At 46.8% G+C, this 14,787-nt stretch overlaps 1 protein-coding gene and 1 long non-coding RNA gene across 3 annotated transcripts; one reads left to right on the top strand and one right to left on the bottom strand.

Annotated features, from left to right (window-relative positions):
• Nucleotides 1-2,329: 2,329 nt before the first annotated feature.
• On the bottom strand, nucleotides 2,330-14,676 carry CD4 (CD4 molecule). 2 transcript variants are annotated; one of them, XM_064410463.1, is made up of 11 exons: nucleotides 12,625-12,720; nucleotides 10,630-10,769; nucleotides 8,116-8,245; nucleotides 6,313-6,492; nucleotides 6,092-6,235; nucleotides 5,579-5,854; nucleotides 4,783-5,145; nucleotides 4,416-4,658; nucleotides 4,208-4,326; nucleotides 3,910-3,977; nucleotides 2,330-2,706 (listed from the first exon to the last, which is right to left on the bottom strand). In XM_064410463.1, the coding sequence occupies exons 3-11, from the start codon at nucleotides 8,174-8,176 to the stop codon at nucleotides 2,691-2,693; spliced, it is 1,470 nt and encodes a 489-aa protein (XP_064266533.1). In that variant the 5' UTR covers nucleotides 8,177-8,245; nucleotides 10,630-10,769; nucleotides 12,625-12,720; the 3' UTR covers nucleotides 2,330-2,690. The 2 variants fall into 2 exon arrangements, with proteins under 2 accessions (XP_064266533.1, XP_064266535.1); XM_064410465.1 differs by lacking the exons at nucleotides 10,630-10,769; nucleotides 12,625-12,720 and adding an exon at nucleotides 14,480-14,676.
• Nucleotides 6,676-8,450, top strand: LOC135294773 (uncharacterized). The gene is made up of 2 exons (XR_010356816.1): nucleotides 6,676-7,273; nucleotides 7,580-8,450. It is a non-coding gene; the product is annotated as an uncharacterized LOC135294773 (long non-coding RNA).
• Nucleotides 14,677-14,787: the final 111 nt, after the last annotated feature.

Genomic DNA, 14,787 nt, shown 5'->3' with positions numbered 1-14,787 from the left:
TCTAGGGAACAAAGGAGGAAAATGAAAAGACACAGACAGGAGAGCTGCCAAAAAAGAGATTTATAAGATTAGAGCCTACAGTGGTTTGTGCTTGCAGGTGAGATTCAAATAGAGTAGGGCAGGGTCACAACTTTTGAGATCAGGAGAGCTGCTGAGGAACTGTGCAGTGTTGAGGAAGGCTGTCATTTCTGTTACACTCACGCAGATGGGAGAAGTGGAAGCTGTGCATCTGTGGATGCAGCTGTGTGCTTACAGACATCCCATGGCACCACCACATCTGCTGCCACGCTAACCAGGCCGCCTGGGAGCAGACAGAGGGACCTTCTGCATCCATGTGAGCCTCAGTGCTCCTTGCAGGCGGGTCCCAGCTGTGCATGGGGACATTTGGTCGCTTGTGAGGACTCAGTGTGCCTCCTCCAGCCTGTGCAAGAGAGGAGAGTGGCGTCCTGGCTTTGACAGCTGTCAGGCAGCTCAGGCACCTCCGTGTTCTCCGAGCCACTGCTGCTGGCATTGTCTGCTACCCATGCATTTTATCCTGGACAGGCCAGGTTTGATGGACCCTGAGCTGAGAAGAAATTAACTCTACTCTGGCTGAAACTGGGACACAAGGTTTTTAATAAGCCTTATTAGCTTAATCTTTTATTGTCAGGCTGATTCTCTTGCTGAAAAAGTCAAGGCTGGTGTTTTTTGGTAAAGAGGTGGTTTTTCAGCTGTCAGAACCTCAGGTGAGCATCTGAACTGCTGAAGATGGCTGCAGTGCTAAAGGAGCTCCCAACAGATGTTCACCCAGCCTGATTTTTTTGTCCCATCCAGGTATATCAGGTGGTACAGGATGACCCCTGTGCTCCAAATACCCGTGTGAGTTTGGGTACTCAAGCAGTCATTTAAGGTGAAGAGTCTGGAGTGCAGAAACGGGGGTAGTTTTTTGTTGAGGGGATTGTGTCAGACAGTTTGGCATGGCCATTACACAGACCACCACTGACTTTGCCCTCATTTTCCCACATACAGCTCCTAAAATGGACCTGTCCTTAAACCATGATCATGCCTTATTTAGCAGATTGATGGGCCACAACTGGCTCCCAAGGCATGCTGGCAGTTCAGGGACATGACAGGAGCAGGAGGAGCAACTGCATGCACCAGGATATGCAGGATTTTCCAGAATTAATGCAGTCGTGTGCATGCAAGCACGAGCTATGGAAGGAAACTGATGTCAGTGTGGGCCTTTGTCACTCCTGTTTGAGTGAGGATGGCGGTGGAGGAGCAGACCTGACACCAGTGGGGCCCACACCTGCTGCACAGCTGCCTGGGCTGTGTCCCCCCTCCAGGCTTGTGGGCTGGAGGGTTTCCCGGGCTCACAGGTGCTGCCTGGGCCGTTGTTGCTGCCTGTGTGCTGTCTGTCAGTAACAGCGTGGGGCTGGCAGAAAACCCCTCCTCCAGCAGCAGGGTCTTCACCACAGGGAGCCCTTCCCACAGCCCAGTGCCCCTCTGTGCCTGTCCCCAGCAAGGCCAGCGCAGACAAACAAGCCAGGACTGCAGCCAGGGACAGCTGCGGGACCTCAAGGCCTTTTTGACCTGCCGCTAGCAGACAGACAGTGGAGTAACTTCTATAAACACAAGACTTCTGTGTACATATTTTAACAGCATTTTTCTTACAGGACATTCTGTCGTCTCTGCAACATGCTTTTAGTTCCATCTGAAATTTCCTGGGCTTTTCACTCCCTCTTCTCATCTCCTTGAGCCAAAAAAAAAGAGGGGGTCATTCGGTGAGAAATAATTTCAGTGGCTTTCTCAGAAGCATCTGCTTTTGGCACTCTGTGGGACCGGGCAGTTCAAGGCTGGTTTGTTCCCCTAGGATATTACTTTCTCATCCCCTTCCCAAACTTACCTTCTAGGTAAGCACTGCTTCGGGCTCTGACTTCCAGGATCTATTGGTATCGTGGGCTACTCTCCTGATAAAAGTTCTGAATTATCCCACTGATTGTGCTGTTTTTACTTGTTTGTTAGCTTGTTATGGGAGAGGTGAAAGCTACTGGCTGAGGGCTAGATATGGGGGATCAGATATGTAGGTCTAGGGGGAGATAGGGCACAGAGTGCCCAGGAAAGGCAAATGAGCATGGACAAGGAGGTTTCACAGGGAGCAAAGATCTGTTGCATTAAGGAAGGCTCATGGCAGCCAGGGAGGTTGGAGATAGCGAGAATCAGCATTCCACATCCTAGCAGGAAAGAGAGAAATGTGAATTTGAACCAGACAAGAGTGCTTCAGAAAAAAAATGTAGTCCAGCTTGCAAAAAATAGCTCCCAACCCCAAAGTAATTTATTGTCGCTCAGGCAGATAAAAGAAGCGCATAAAATTGGTTCCACAAGAAGGTCAAATTAAGTACATGAACAAAATACAAGCATATTATATATATGTGTGTGTGTATATACATATATACACACATATCTTCTGTTCAGCATCTCTCATTATAGCACTGAGGATCAATCATAACCCCTCGGGGTTTCTTGTCTGGTCCCTTGGCTCCTAGCCAGACAACCTCCCTCCATGGCGTTAGATTGGGGAAATGATGAAGGAATAAAGAACTGCATTAAAACAGGAGAATGGGAGATGGATTCACAGAGCACTGTGGGCTGCCAGGTGGTTAGGTACAGGCAGAGACTTCATCAGTCCTTGTGATGTCAGTGCTGCAGTATTACTTTTTCAGCCGGCTGCAAGAGAAAAGTACTACATGAGTACCACCCCCCACTTTTTTTTTGCATAGAGAATGACTGCCTGCCTCTGTAGCTGAGGATGCAAACAGTTACTTGAGCATTCACACGGCTGCAGTTTAGGTTTCAGTTACACCAAGCTGCTTACTTAGCAAAGAGAGTTAGGGAACAACAGTATCAGCACTTGTACTGCACAGATTTATCTAGATTTTGATGGATCTGTACAGAATTTGTCCTCTCTTTATGGGGATTATTTTTTAACCTTGACAAAATGTAGGTGAAAACAAGGTGATTTTTTTGACACAGGTTATGCTCTTCACCACATATACATCCCAGCTGTGATGCAGTATTTGCCAATAAATATCCTCACCGAATTCTTGGTGACAGTGAAAAAAAATTAGATGAAACTATCCCAATTTACCAATGTCACTGGTGAAAATGAAGCAGAAGTCTGGTTCTGTACCCATTCATTGAACTTGTTCATGCAGCCATTTATATTTCCCTTCGTGCTCCACTTCCAGTGACAGAATGGCTGTCAGTGTTTCCAACAGCTGCTTCTGATGCCTGATACCATATAAGCTTAAAGACATGGAAAAGGGCAGCTTCTCTGCTGAGAAATCCTTGCTCCCATGAAAAGGGTCATGACATGATGGTGTATTTCACATTACCCAAGGCCTTTAGGACAGGGTACAAATCAGACTGTTCTGTGATTTTTTTCCTCCTCTTTTGTCATTCCTGGGAGGTTATTGGCAATTTTCACCAAATGCTGTCCAGCAATGCTCTAGCAGAGCTGGAATTAAATTTTGGACATCATGGATTTTTAAAATTTGTGTTTCATCTTTGTGTTTGGTTGTGTGCCTTCCACCTCCACAGCCTAGATATCCAGATCTCAGATCACTGTGGACCCTACCAAAGGACTTTGGAACTCTTGCTTGGGTTTGGCTAGCATCTCTCAACACTAAGATAATTTGAGTGAAACAACTCTGCTCAAAAGTTTCCCAGCACAGTGCTACCATGGGTGTGGGATTTAGCATAGCTCATAATTCTTAAGCAGGATTTAACATGAGTAAGAGCTGAAAATGCTGAAATGCAGCTGTACTGTTTCACCAAAGAGGCTCAAGTTCAATTTCTCCCTGCTCAATCATACAGCTCCTCTCTTGAAAACAGTCTTTTCCCATTCAGGGTGCCCTCATTGCCACTTACTGTTGACACTGACATGTCTTGTTTTCCAGCAAGTGTTGTCTTGCTTGTGCCATCCTTTTTGCCCGTTGCTGTCAGGAGAGAAGGGACAAAGAACAATTGGATATTTTTATGCTTCAAATGCTTTCCTCTGAAGTGGTAGTAAAGTGCTGTCTGACATCTGCAGATTGCCCATCTCAAAAACTTGCCTTGAGTCTAAGGATTGACCCTTTGTCTGTTCTGCCCTGCACCCAGACAGGAAATCTGACTTCTCCCGTGATTTGGAGAGCCAGTAATCTCTGCACCTTTCACAGGGACTCACCCTTCTCCGATACCAGCTTGTACCACTGATGATGCACAGGCACCCAAGGGCAAACGCCAATAAACTGCCTCCAATGCTTGCTCCAATTATCACATAGTTAATCCAAACAGAAGCTTCCTCTGTGGGAGGATACAAGTATTTAGACACAGAACAAATAGAATCTTATAGCTTTAGGGCTGGGGCAGGGATGTGATGCTAATTTCCATACCCACGTGGTAATGAAAGCTGATCTTTTTGTCACCGTCTTCTATGAGGTGGCAGCTCCACAGCCCTGCAGCGCTGATGTTCACCTCCAACTTTGCCTCACGCTGCTCTGAGTTCTTAATGTCCATCTTAGTGCCATTCACACGCTCCCAGCGCAAGGAGGCATCGGGAGCGAGCGGTCCAGAGACCTGGCAGGTCAGGATCATATTGGCCCCTCTGGAGAGTGGCCCAGCAGGGTTAGCTGAGACTGTAAAGGCAAGAAGAGCACATGTGAGTGAGGGGATGGGAAGGTGGGTCCATCCATGCTTTTGGGGCTTGCAGGTTTCTGCAGCTCCTCCTCTCCATGACCCACTTCTCATCCTTCCTCTCACCTTTCATCACCACCAGCTCTATCTTGCTCTGTGCATGTCTTCCTTGGTACTCCAGCTGGCACTGGTACTGCCCAGAATGGTTGAAATAGACTTTGGGGAGCTTCACTTCTATGGTACTTTCAGGTTTTCTTTCAGGTATCTCAAACAGCAAGTTGTTGCTTTTTTTAGTCTCGTGCAGCTGTCCTTGTGCTGTGATGTTGAAATCAAGCAGCTCATGAGATTTTGCACTTTCTTGTTGTTTCCAGTTCAGCTTTCCTGTGAAACCTTCTTTCCACTTTATCTTCTGGGAGTTCAGACGCCATGACAAGATGACAGTACTATCAACAGTTGCATACTTTCTTTCCAAATCTGGATTCTCAAAACCTGAATTTAGAAGGGACAAGGAATACAGAGGCAGGAAAAGCCATGGTTACGCTTCCCCATGTCTGCCCTTGATCCAGAGTGAGGCACGCTGCATTCAGTTTAAAAAGGACTTGGAGAAAAGCCATGACATCTTCCAGGAAGGTTAAACAGAGAGAGAATAAGACAGCAGAAAGATCCAAAGCTCCCAAGCACTGCAGAGCTGAGAAGAACAGACCCCAAGGAAACGACAATCTTTTCCTCACCAAGCCTAGAGAGAAAAATGAGTGCAAGAGTTGAACAGAGCTCAGGCAGCAGAACAGTCACCAAGTTGCATTGCCCTGGGAAGTCATCCCAACCAGTGCTTGAGATGTGGAGATTAAAAGTTAAACTCATGAGCTGAAGGGAACACTGGTTCCCAAGCCTGTGTGTGAGCTCCGTTTTTGTTGTCACATACCTAATACCTTCACAGCAAAGGAGATGTTCCGATTAATCAGTGGAGAGTCTGAATGGATCTGACACACCCAGGTCCCGCTGTCCATAATCTCCAGTTTCTTTAAATTCATTATGTAGTTTTGGCGGCTCTCGTTTTGTATTTCTGGTGTTACTCTGTTATTGTTACTGTCAAACAATGTGATGCTGAGATCAGGTAGAGAACTGGGGGGTGAACTTTGAGTTAAAATCAGCTTAGGGACTTCATTTTGCAGAAAATGCCCATCCGAAGGGATCATAACTGTAAAAAGAGAAAAGCACAGCCAGTAAGTCAGTTCCTCTTCCTGCGAGAGAGAGACAAGTGTTACAGCAAGGAGAACATGGAGACGCTGTGCTCTGGAGATGGAGGAGAAATTAACTGTGATAGCCCGGGACAGAAGAAATGCAGCTGGATAAAGAATGCCAGCACAGATGTCACCCCAAGCTCTATGGTCCCCTCCCTCCCCTCCTGCTGACTGAAAGGCCTCCACTCACTCACAATTAAAGATGTGCAGTGAGGTGTGGACTTTGTGAGTGCCATATTCACAGGTGTAGATGCCGGCGTCGGAGAGCTTCAAATTCCACACGGACAGTTGTTTATACTGCATCTTGATGTCAGCTCGGCCAGTAATGAAAGTTGGCTCTTTTGAGAAAACAGGCTTGGTTAGGAGGGAAGAGGTTTCTCAGCTGTGTGAAGGGGTAATGAATTGGAAGCCTTACTTTTCCAATATCTGTTATTGTTTTCCATACGCCACAGAAGAGTATCAGAGTACTTCCAGCTCACAACTGTGTCCCGAGGTAATTGTGACTCAGGAAGTATGCCTGTGCAGTTCAGGGTCACCTCCCCTCCTGTAAGCCCAGTCTGGAGTTCATTTTGGTGAGCCATACTGGACATCAGGCCTGAAAGTCATTACCCACCCAAAAAAAGGCGTAAGTTCACTTTCTGAAGGGTGGCTCAGTAAACACTTCCCAGCCTTCAAAAAATAGTTTGATATTTCTCCTCCCTTTCCCAGACACTGAAATTATCCTCAATGTCTGAATTTGTCACTCCTTTACATCATCAATTTAGTAATCTATCAATCAAGCTCTTTTATTACCTGGTTATTATCTTTCACATACATCCAGAAAAAAAGGAAAATACCAGTAGTTATGGTGGAATGATCATCATTCATAATTTTGAAATGTCAACAATTTTACTGAAACAACCCTTTTCCACTGGATAAGACTTAGTTATTCTACTGGTAGCAAATGAAGGACAGCATATGTCAGCCCTCCTGCACTCCCCAGTCAACAGTTGATCAGCACTGACAAATTTGCTCACACCTTCTTCCAGTTTTTGCATGGATGAAGACTGAAAACACAGAAAAATGAAAGAAAGAAAGAAAGAAAGAAAGAAAGAAAGAAAGAAAGAAAGAAAGAAAGAAAGAAAGAAAGAAAGAAAGAAAGAAAGAAAGAAAGAAAGAAAGAAAGAAAGAAAGAAAGAAAGAAAGAAAGAAAGAAAGAAAGATGACCTAATGTCAGGTTCCTGTTCTTGGGAGAAGGGCTATGTGACAGTAAAAGAAATAGGATTTATAAAGTTGAAGAAACATTAGGGGTGGTTTCTTGGGAGATTCATTTCCTTTCCTTCACTGTAAAGAAGGTTTCTTCAGGAGACCTTAAGAAAGAGATGGAGTTGCCAGAGGTAAGATTGGGAATAACAGGGTTGTGATCTCCTGCTTTGCTGTGGTAAACTCTCAGAGATGCCTAACCTGCAAATCCCCGAGGTGACCTGAGTACTGAAGAGCTATAGAAGTGTAAATGAGAAGGTTACATGAGTTTAATGTAGGGTTTGCCAAAAGTTACATCCCTCTAAGAGGTCACCTGCAACTGTACCCATATAGGTTTTCGATAATTGCACATTGGACTACAGAAGTTTATGGTTTTGTCTTTAATTGTGAAATTAGAAATGTTATTAATAAGATATCTTTTGCTTTTCATTTGGTTCCAGGATGGACAAAAGATTTCCAGTCTTTTCTCTGTGACCAGAGAAATCAAAGCTGAGTATCTGAGAAATGCAGGCTTGGCCTTATTCACTGTCTTTCCTTTCTTGGAAAATGAGCACTAAAAAATCCACCAAAGCTTATGACATTAGCAGTCAAGCTAAGCAAGCCAGTAGCATTCCATTTGCAAGGGCAGATCTGTGATGAGACTCTGAAGATCACATCACAGATGTGGTTGCGCATCACAGATATGTTTTTGCCCAGACAGCTGGAGGCAATGTGGAGGGCATATTTTCCACTCATCTTGGTGTGTATCCTGGTTCTCACAGGACCCCCACTCCTGCATCTCTGGGGGGCAGCTCCCCAAACCCTGGTTTTGGCTGGCAGGCTCAGCAGGCATGCTGGGAGCAACCCGAGTCCCAAAGCTAAACCGTGTAAGGAAACTTATACCACACATCAGAAAGAGCCTAGAAATACACCGAGTGTTATGGGGCTTGTGAAAGGGATGTGAGAACCGTGAGGGTTTGCTGGGCCCAGGACTCACTGAGATGCAGAAGCAGGAAGGCAGCAGGCGTGCAGCTCAGGGCTGTGCTGCTCGACTCCATCGCTGGGAATGCTCCTCCCGTCTGCAGAGAGCAGGGCTGGAAATGTTGTCACTGCCAAGGGATCTTATCCTGGAAGACCCAAATGCTCTGTTAATAATGTCTGATTTTTCAGACCTTGATGGATGGGACTTGTGTTCCCAGTCAGCTCCCACCACCCTTCAGCACAGAAAAATGGAAGCTTATTGGGAAAGTCACCAGAGCCCTTTGTTTCAGCAAAGAATCCATCTGCAGCGTGCCCCTGGAGTTTGGTAATAAACATTTCATTTTACTCATCCCTAGGTTTCTGGCATTCATCAGGCAGCAGCTGTTTATACTGCCAAGAGTTCTGTGCTTTTTTACTTCTCTATGGTGGGTTATCATCACTCTTGCAGAGATTAAAGCTAAACACATACAGGGCTGCATTAGCAAGAGCACAGCCAGCTCTGCTGGAAGTAGAGCGAAGTAATTATTTCTCTCTATTTGGCACACCTGAGGTCTCATCTAGGATACAGGGTACAGTTTTGGGCCCCCAGTACAAGAAGGGTGCCAACAAACTGTACGGAGTTCAGTGGAGGGCTAGTGAAGTGGTGAGGAAGTTGGAGCACCTGACATACAGGGAGAGGCAGAAAACTGGGCTTGATGGGGAGAAGGGAGCCAAAGTGGGATCTAATTTCAGTTTCCCATTATCTAATGGATATTACCTAGAAGAATAAGCCACATTCTTCTCAGATGTGCACAGGGGAGGAGCAGGAGGCAGCAGCCATATGTTGAGCAGGGAAATGTTGACTAGATAGAAGGAAAACTTTCTTCCCACTGAAGGTGGTTCAGCAACAGAATAGATGCCAAGAGATGCCAGGCAATCTCCAGCACTGGAGACACTCAGAAGTTGCCTTGTCAAGCCCTGAGCAACATGTTGTAGTTTTAGAGTCAACTCAGCTCTGAGTAGGAGAACTAACTGGAGACCTCCCAATGTCCCTTGCCATTTAAATATTTACGTGTAATTTTGTGATTCTACTATTATAGCCATCTGTTATTAATATTTTTCTTCAGGTATGGGTTTGGGTTTTTTTGTGTTTGTTTTTTTTTTTTTTTTTAACTTCTTACCTTAAAAGTCTCAATAACCAGCAAGTCTGATGTTGGAAAGACCTGTTTGAATTCTTAGGACTATTCAAAGAAAAGTATGGGGAGAAGGCAGGAATGAGGTCCAAAAGAAGAAGTTGCATTAATGGTAGTAAAACCTTAAGTGGGAACTGGAAGCTAATGGTCATATTAAGGTGAGTTATCAAATTCAATCCAGTTTCTGACTGCAGCAAAGACCAAGTGCTGGTAACAGCTGCAGCTGGGTGGGGTGACAAGGTGAAGGGGACCATGGCTGCTGGTGCAAGGACACTGCTGAGCTCTCCATCCCTAAACCAAGGCATACACCACAGAAGGGAAGCCAAGCAGCTTAAATGCTCTGGGGAGCGAGCAAGCCAGTGAGGTGACCTCACTTCTCTGAGAGCAGACAGTCCCCATGTTAGGTGTGTGACAGACTGAAGGCTGGAGTCTTAATAGGATTGAACTCCAAAGAAATGCATGAATAATTTTCTACAATATTTATATGTACGATGTGCAATATTATGTGTAATGTATTCTATTAGAGGATAATTTAATACTGAAATTAATTTAACGATCAGAGCATGTGAAGCTGTCAAAGAGTAGATGAAAACATCAGCGCTACATTTAAATGGAGATCAGGTCAGCACAACATCTGACATCCAGACCGATGTACAGACATGCACAGATGAAAAATATGTGTGCAAGAACAAGACAGCAGCCATATGCACCATCAGAAGAGAAACAGGTGGCAAAGACACAGTCAGAGGAGACTTGTGGCTTGCCTCGTGCAAAACAAAAAACCCACCCCAGGCCAGGAAATATTTGCATGATCTGTTTTCTGCGGAAATTGTAAAACAAAGGAGCAAGTGCAGATGATTGGAGATCACTCCTAACAAGATGCAGAGGCAGTGATGAAGCAGTTTGCTGGGTTAAGCTACAGAATAAAGAAAGGGGCACTAACAAGGCATCTGTATGCATCTCACTCCAAAGGAACATCGATAACTGAGAACTGGCACAGGTCCCTGAGTAAGATCCATTCCTGAGGTGACAGGAGAAACCTCATCCCTGCTGTGAAATCTCACATCACCTGTTCCTGTGGGATGAAAAAGTCAGCCCCCACTCTAAAGTAATATCTGTGAATTAACAGCTCAGTGATGGGTTTCAAATTTTTTAAGTCATTAAACTTTATATAAAACCTGAAGGTAATGGAACAAGTAAAAATTAATGAAATCGCTGAGTCACACCTCATAATTTTGTTTTGACTGGGAATCTCTTTTCTCCTGTCATATGGCTTCAGTTGTTCTGTGCCTTCTTTCTTCCTGGTTATTGAGCAAAACCACACAACCAAAGCCCTGTGGGACTGGTGAACTGCTGACCTTGTGCATCTTAGTAGATGCAGGTTGATGCATCTTTGTTCTTCTGTTTCTTCTCTTGGTTTCACATCTTCTGCATTCCCACTTTGTTCACACTAATCTTTGTATTTCTGTGGCAGATCTCCACAGTGCGATGTTACCACCTACATGTTACAAATCAGTGGGGAAAAATGGGTTGCCTTCAGCTAGGATTTCTTTTGCACACTTTCCCTCTCTCCCTGTTCATTTCTACTTCTCATGCACGCCACTTCCTATTGCCCCCTGCCTTGCTGCCTCCTTCTGCATCCCTCCAGGCCAGATCGCAGGCGAGGCTGCTCCGGAGTGTGCGGATCTGAGCGAGCGAGGCTCCGCAGCGCTACCCGAGCAAGCTGCTCTCATTAGCGGATGCTTGAAGCAGACCCACAGCCTCCTTACAGGCAGCCCAGCTGCATCTTACGGTGGTACTCATAAATTAAGCGGTGTCACAGAATGTCCCCAGGCACTGGAACATACTCATCAGTCCTGTTAAATTGCTAGTACATTTCCTGACACATTTTTGGCCGGGGACAGTTCTCGCTCTCCCGAGCAACTCTTGGGATGAATTTAGGTGTTAGCATGGGCCAGGGACCTCTCCCATTAGGTGGCTGGCATGTGGCCAGTTCATTTTGGAGGTTAAGTGAGTTTAATAGCCCAGACCATCTCATGCCAGCTGGCCTCTGTGCCAGAAAGAGTCCAGGCATACTTGATTTATTAGCACATCTAGCAACTGAGGAGCAGGGCTCCCTCCCAAGTGAACATTGATTTCCTTTTCATTTTAACTTCCCCCTCTTATTAAACTGGTTTAATTTCCTTCTTGACTTATTTTAATGATCCTTGCCTCTCTGAGGGATAGGAAAAGGAGAGCTGAGGTAGTGAGTGGGCTTGCTTCAGAGAATGATGCCTGCAGGACCAAGCCTGGAGAACATCTGCTTGGGAGCAGGGCTGGCAGTCCCTCGGTTCCTCCAGTACCAAACCCCAGTGGGTGATGGTTACAGAGACCTCTCCACAGGCTGGCACTGGCATGACACAGGAGGAAACTTAAATTAAAAAAACCCCAATAAATAAAAACTCGGCAGCCGCTCCTGATGCAGAGCAGGCCGTCTCCTTCTCTCGGTGTGTCCCTGCGCCTCTTCCTTGCAGCGCGGTTTTGGTTTCTCCTCTCGCTCTTGTTTGTGGCTGTGCTTTTGATCTGGCAGCAGCTCGTTCTGTCAGGGTGGGGGGGCCCCAGCCCTCCCTCCCATCCTCAGCTTCCGCTGCTGTGGCATTTCCCCTGTGCTGCCTGCCGGGCCAGGGCTCGGGGTGCAGCTGCGTCCTGCCCTGCTCGGAGTTAGGCTCGGCTGTGGGGCTCTGGGCTAAAGGGGTTCACCTCTCTTCTTCTCTCAGTTTAAAAATCTGAAACAAAGCTGACTTGGCTCTTTTACCAAATAGTGGTTTCTTTGAATTTACTCCTTAACGTTAAAGCAAACGTCAGGTGAGCAGCGGGCAGGGTAAGAGACGAAGTGCAATGAAGATGGCCAGTAGAGAGCAAAATTATGACAGCAGTGAAGGTCATTTCATGGTCCCTGCTGTCCCCCTGGACTGTTTGACCCTCCCTCATTTCCTCCTGAGCATCTCTGCTCATCCAAGAGCAGATCACAGAATCACAGAATCACAGAATCATGAGGTTGGAAGAGACCTCTAAGATCATCAAGTCCAACCTATGCCCTGACATCTCAACTAGACTATAGCACCAAGTGCCATGTCCAGTCTTTTTTTAAACACATCCAGAGATGGTGATTCCACCACCTCGCTGGGAAGACACTTCCAGTGCTTTATTATTCTTTCAGTGAAAAATTTTTTCCTAATATCCAACCTATACCTTCCCTGATGTAGCTTGAGACTGTGTCCCCCTTGTTCTGTCAGTTGCTGCCCGGTGGAAGAGACCAACCCCCACCTGTCTACAACCTCCCTTCAGGAAGTTGTAGAGAGCAATAAGGTCACCTCTAAGCCTCCTCCTTTCCAGGAGGAGATGCCCTCCTCCCGTTGGAACCCCTGGGAGAGGGAGGCGCTGGAGCAGGATCCATGGGGTCACACAGGTGAAAGCAGCTGATCCTCCCCAGGAGAGGTCCCACCATCAGGACAAGGAGCGTGGTGATGTCACTGTGCCAGCACCAGCTGAGCTCCCCTCAGCCATGAAGTACCCCATGCCCAGTCACATGCCTGGAAACACGTGGAGGCCACAAGAAGTGGCTCCATCTCCACAGCCCAGGCTGCTCCCTTCTGGCCGGAGGGGAAGCCAAGACCTGCCTTTCTAAAGCCCCCAGAGGCTGTGACTGGCAAGGCACTGTGATGGACTCTGAAATCAGCTCCTTCATCAGCCTCCTGAGCCCTGTGTGTGCTTGGGAGGACATTTGGGTCTCATCCCTCCCCAGTCTTCCTCTGGTGAATACAGGGTCCCCACGTGAGGCTGTGGCAGATCAGGTGGGCACCGTCCCTGGGTGCTCAAGAACCTCTAGTGGGGATGAGGTGGATGCTCAGTTTGGATGAGCAGAGCCCTGCTGTGCTGCAGGCAGACATGTTTGTGTGACACTGTGGGGGACAAAGGGCGAGTCAGGGAGACCTCATCACAGCCTTTCAGCACTTCAAGGGATCTTGTAAAAAAGACGAGGAGCGACGTTTTAGATGGTCAGATAGTGATAAGAGAAGGAGGAATGGTTTTAAACTGAAAGAGGGTTGGTTTAGATCGACTGTTAGGAGGAAATCTTTTACTCAGAGACTGATGAGGCACTGGAACAGGTTGCCCAGAGAAACTGTGGCTGCTCTATCCCTGGAAGTGTTCAAGGCCAGGCTGGAAAGGACTTTGAGTGATCTGGTCTAGTGGAAGCTGTCCCTGCCTGCAGCAGGGGTGTTGGAATGAGATGTTTTCTAAAGGTCCCTCCCAACCCGAGCCATTCTGTGGTCCTACGATTCTAACCTGCTCCAGGGATGTTGAGTTCATAGTGGAGAACACTGAGCATTAACCTGAACTCAACCCTCATGTGGAGGAATATCTGGAGGTGGCTGATGGAGGCTGAGGAGGATACGCCACCTGAAAGTTGAAAAATTCAACCAGAAATGAAACTCCTGCTTTCAACAGCACAGCAGCCCATGTGAGGGGAAAGCAAATCCCTTTTCTGTTGTCCTGAAATTGCAAGGATCCCTCTTTTTCCAAGAAATCCTGCTCACTCAGCCCTGAGCTAATGGATCAGGCTGCATTGGCAGCTAGTGTCAGGCAGTGAGCCAGTCAGCCTGGATTAGCAGAACAGACCCCTCCAGTCTCAGCACGTACAGATGTAAGTAGGCATCCTTACTTAGCTAGAGACTGGCATCTTCTTATTTTTGCAGGCTTTTTTTAGAATAAAGTTCCCCTTCCTGCAGGGTACGTGGAGAAGGTGATAGCAAGTGGCAGCTGGTAGAGGGCTGCTTCCCAATGCGTTTGCAGCCCTTGGGGATATGCAGTCACCAGTGACAGGCCCTCACATAGGACATATTTCCCTATATATGGGTTTGAAAGATCCATGAGATCCCCAGCCTCTGAGGCAAGTTGAGCTTTTCGTAACTCCCTTTTTACATGCCCCTTTCAGAGAAAATTCCAGGGAGACAAACAGTTTTTAGTTAAAATTAAAAGGCCTTGGAGAATTGTACAGCCAGAAGTATTGTCAAGTCCAAGGTTTAAGATGGTTTTACAACACACCTTTAAGCGGGGCAAAACCAACCCATCCATGCCGAAACAGCAACTTGAGCAGAGTAATAAAGTTCATAGCATTAAAAAACCCGAAAACAGGCTGGCTCTTACCAAAAGAAAGAGTTTCCTTACCTCTTTTCTCTCAGTCTCTGTGTTTCTGTCTCCTTGTGTTTGTCACCTGCTGTAATTGATCTCACCCAACTACAGCTGAAACAAAAGAGGAGCGAAGTTGATGTTCAGCGAGCAGATGTAGGCTTGGCCCTGATGTCTCCTCCTCTCCAGCCGGAGCGACAGCGAGGTCTTGCTGCCCCTCCAGGTTCTGCCGACATCCGCCGGCTTCTCTAGGCAGATGGTGATTTTCCAAAGGCACGTGATTTCCACTCTGGGTGTGAACAGAAATGGGCCTGAGCGGAAGGCGACGTTTGCCGCGGTGGGGAGAA

Source organism: Passer domesticus, chromosome 2, assembly GCF_036417665.1.
Source record: "Passer domesticus isolate bPasDom1 chromosome 2, bPasDom1.hap1, whole genome shotgun sequence".
In the NCBI taxonomy this organism is placed as follows: Eukaryota; Metazoa; Chordata; class Aves; order Passeriformes; family Passeridae; genus Passer; species Passer domesticus.
Note: the sequence above shows the minus strand (reverse complement) of the source record. Positions and strands in the feature narration are given on the sequence as shown.